Source organism: Haliaeetus leucocephalus, unplaced genomic scaffold, assembly GCF_000737465.1.
Source record: "Haliaeetus leucocephalus isolate CR32 unplaced genomic scaffold, Haliaeetus_leucocephalus-4.0 Scaffold545, whole genome shotgun sequence".
In the NCBI taxonomy this organism is placed as follows: Eukaryota; Metazoa; Chordata; class Aves; order Accipitriformes; family Accipitridae; genus Haliaeetus; species Haliaeetus leucocephalus.
In genome coordinates this window covers 7543725-7547714 of record NW_010972981.1, presented here as the reverse complement: position 1 = coordinate 7547714, position 3990 = coordinate 7543725, and the positions used below count along the sequence as shown (strand labels likewise).

Below are 3990 nucleotides of genomic sequence, written 5' to 3'. Positions count from 1 at the left end.
AGCGGCTGAGCGTCCGGGCGATCAATTATAAAATCCTTCTGTTCCTGGAAACTTATTGTCTCATGGCTGGGGCAATTGGTGGTCAAAACCCTGCCGCTGGCTCCTCTGCTGCTCTCCCTGCCTTCCAGTTGCGATATACTTACAGTTCACGGGACAGTGTATTTTGCTTTTTAAAGATTCATCTCGGTAGATAGGATGGGATTTTCCTCCTCCTCCCCCTTCTCGTCCTCCTCTCTGATTTTACTGTAATCACTTTGCGAGATTTGCAATAAAAGCAGGAGCAGCACCGTGCGATTTCAAGCCCCCCCAGGTCGTCTTCTTCGACACTAGAGTTAACTACAATTCACTCTCTCTCTCTCTCTCTCTCTCTCTCCTCTCTCTCTTTCAGCCGTTTACGACCAAGGCATTAGCTTTATTCTTCCCCCTCTCTGCACACACGGGGGGGGGGTGGGAAATGTTATTCGCTTTATTCAAAGGGCTTGTGTCCGGAAAAACTCCAAATCCTCTTAGCAATGGGCAGTTCTTTAAAAAAAAAAAATTTAAAAAGGTAAAGAAAAAAAATAAAAATCCCAATAATGTCGGTAGCTGCACAGTTGATAGGAGAAGAACCCCCTGTATTACAGAGCAGTCCACAGAATATCCCCTTTGGTTGGCAGAAAAGCACCCAAATCCATCTTCAGAGATCGCCTAAAATGTTCAGCTCTTTCTCCGGAGCGGATTTTTTTTTAACAACTCTGCGCAAGGTCATTAGTCACAAAGCAACGATACAGAAACTGCAGAAGCCGTTTGCCCAGAATTTGCAAGGCTGTAGATATGAACATACACACACAACAGTCCCAAGTTTGTTTTTGCATCCGCAGTTTGTGTGTGTGCCTTACCTGCATTTGCACTGCATGTGTTATAGCAATCTGGATCTGCAGCACTGAGAGCGATTCACAAATGAGATTGCAGTCTCTCTCTCCCTCTCTCTCTCCCTCTCTCTCTCTCCTCTTCCTTCCCGTCCCAATGCAGGTAACCAGATCTGAACTTGATCCTTTCAGTTCAAAGGTTAGCAACAAAACTATGTGTCCAAAGGCGATTATTGGTCTCTCGTAAATATACTCGGAGCGGAACAAGATGTAACTGGATCCCCCACGTGAATTAACACAGATTCTGAATTACATCCATATAAGCGGAATGGCAAAGGGGAGGGGAAAAGAGCCGCGACGCGATTAAAAAAAACAAAAAACAAAAAAAAACCCCAAAACAGAGTTCTATTTGCAAATAAAATTATATCAGTCAGTTGTTTCCTGTGATCTGCACCGCCACGGTGGGTCAAATCTGCAATTGTGTATTCCCTCCTGTGTCTTTCAGAGAAGTGTGGATCAGGCGCTTTCACGGCAGAGCGGCTTGTGCTTTAAAATGTTGAATGGCAACTGAGAAGCTTCCCCCTCGGAAAGGAAAAAAAAAAAAAAAAAGAAGCAGTAAACCGGCAAGTTTGCCCAAAGTGGTGGGAGCTGCTGAAGCCTCTCTCGGTAGCTCTTCCCTGACGCTGCAGCAGCAGAGCCGCCTGCGCTACATACACACAGAAAGAGAGAGGGAGAGAGAGAAAGAGGGAGAGCAAAGAGAGAGAGAGCGAGAGTGAGGGAGGGAGGGGGGGGAGGGAGGAGGAGGAGGAGGAGGGAGGACGAGTCAAGCGCTGCACTCCAGAAAGCCCAGCCTTACCCTCTGTCTCTGCTGCTGCTACTGCTGCAAGCGGGATAGCTGCTCATCGCAAAACACCAGTTCAGTCCTCAAAACCGATCCTCGTTACACGCCCGAGTGTTGCTGCTGTTGCCTTCTCAAACCCGTGATCTGTAGTGATTCTCTCTTAGCCTTTCCCTCCCCACCTCCGCTGTAGACTGTGAACCGAGCAACGATTTTTAAAGCAAATATTTATTCGCTTTTCTTTTAGGCAGAGCTGGTGCACGTTCGGGGCTCTGCATTTTGCGGAATCACGCTGGTAAGAAAACTCGTTTCGCACAGATTCCCACCTTCCCCTGTTGTGTCGGTGCTTTTGTGAAATAGCTGCAGTCACTGTAACTGCATAAAACTCCGGGGAGGAAGGGGGGGTGCCTTAGATCTCAGACTTTCGTCCTGTTCCCAGTGCTGTTTGAGCCTTTTGGTCTTTGTGTTCATGTTCTTCCCATTACCATGATTTGAATGTGTCTTTTCAGCGTGTTTGTGGGTTTCCTGGGAGGGAAAAAAAAAAAAAAAATCCCTCGGAGAAGATGATCAGGAAGGGGGCGAGAGGGTTAGTAGAATAAACACATGTAGAGAAGTAACAGATTTATTTCCGAACAGAGACTTGCTGCTTCGATGATTGCTAAAATGTAGCGTCACCTACCTGGGTAAGTGGGAAATAAACTTTAATGTTAAAGCTCTCTGCTCAACTTTGTTTATTCTAGCGTCCCTAGTTCGCCTCTCCTTTTGACTTTGCGCCATTTAATCGCCTATGGCTTTTGTGTGCCCCTGCCCCTGCGCCCTGGGTGATGCCTGGCTCCGGTACCTGTCCTCTCCGCTCGGATCCCGGAGGGAAAAGACAGAGACTCCGGGGGGGCTGCCGGGAGAGGGAGGGCTCAGGCGAGCGTGGAGCAGCCAGCGGGAAGAGAACCGGCGAGTGTGTGCATGTGTGTGTGTGTGTGTGCGTGTGTGTGCGTGTGCGTGTGCGTGTGTGTGCGTGTGCGCAGCGAGGGGGAGGCAGGAATCCAGCTGCTCTCTCTCCCCTGAGAACACATGTGGGAAAACAAGTTGTTGCGGGTTCTGTGTGTGCGTTTGTGCATTCCTCTTTTTAAATGGTTATTTTGAATAAAGATGCATGCAGGCGAATGTAGTGAAATGTCTCTCTTTCATCGCGATGACATATTTGAGCGAAAAGCGGCCGGATATGTTGAGGTGGTTCAAAGCAACGGTCACAGCGTGTCTTTGTCATTTGGGGCGGTGAGTGAATGTGGGAGGGAGGGCAGGTTGCTACCTCTTTCCTTGGGGAGCCCAGAGGCACACAGGGGCAGAGTCGCGCCTCACGGAGTGGGCGCTGGGGAGCGAGTGGCTGCTCGCCGCTCCGGAGGGCTGCGGGGTTGCTCCCCCGGCCCCGGCCCCGGCCCCGGCCCCGGCCGCTCTCCCTGCCTGGCCAGAACACGAAAACCCTCCCCCGCCGATGCTGGAGACACTCGGCTTTATATCTGCAGCATCAGCGAGAAAGCCCGGCTCGGCGCAGGCTCAGTGTTCACCGCCGCAGTCCCGGACGGAGGAGGGGGGCTCGGGAGCTCAGCATCTTCGCAGCGGGTTAAGTAGGATTAATACCAAATCCCTATTATATTTGCCAAGCAACTTGAATTTATCAAAATTCCCCCTCGCTGTTCTGGAGCTCCGAGAGGAGGAAATTCTGCCCACAGTCTAAGATCCAGACATACCAGTACGTAGGAATACCAGCATACTGCATTACACTGGCTCCCTGCTCTAGCAATACAATTGCAACCCGAAGCTCCCGCTGTTCCCTTCCCTTTGTGCTTTTAAACGCAGCCAGGAAACTTAATGTATTCGCCAGGGGAGGGGCGGGATGAAAGCACTTTTAACCTCCCTGCCATAAACTTTAATCGGATTCCGGGCTGTTGCACGGCATGGACACCTCGCCGCTCGTCTGCGTCTCCTTCTTCGTTGTCTCCCATGTCTGCTCCTACTACGGTCTGCTTTGCGAGAGCCTCTTTCAAGCGCATGAGTGATTTCTTTCTCTTGCCATGTGCAATCGCTCCCCCCCTTCCCTTCCTACCCTCGCTGGCCTCTCTTATACACACTATGCCTTTCACATGCGGTCTGCGCCCCCCAGCCCCCCTCCCTTTCTTTCTTTTTTTGCAGTGTCTTCACATGCAATCTCTCCCTGAATGTGCAATGTCTTTCCTGCTCGGGAGTGCTGCGTCCTTCACAGTGGATTGGTTCCTTTTTCGGAGCAGAGGTAACGGCCCCCCCCCCCCC

The 3990-nt window shown here is 50.7% G+C and overlaps 1 protein-coding gene across 1 annotated transcript in view; it reads right to left on the bottom strand.

Annotated features, from left to right (window-relative positions):
- Positions 1-3990, bottom strand: part of PCDH7 (protocadherin 7) — a 310621-nt gene that overhangs the window by 292580 nt on the left and 14051 nt on the right. Inside the window, exon 3 of the mRNA XM_010576894.1 lies at positions 1-5. This exon is cut by the window's left edge and continues 2565 nt beyond it. Within this exon, the coding sequence (XP_010575196.1) occupies positions 1-5 (5 nt within the window). The remainder of the gene's footprint in view (positions 6-3990) is intronic.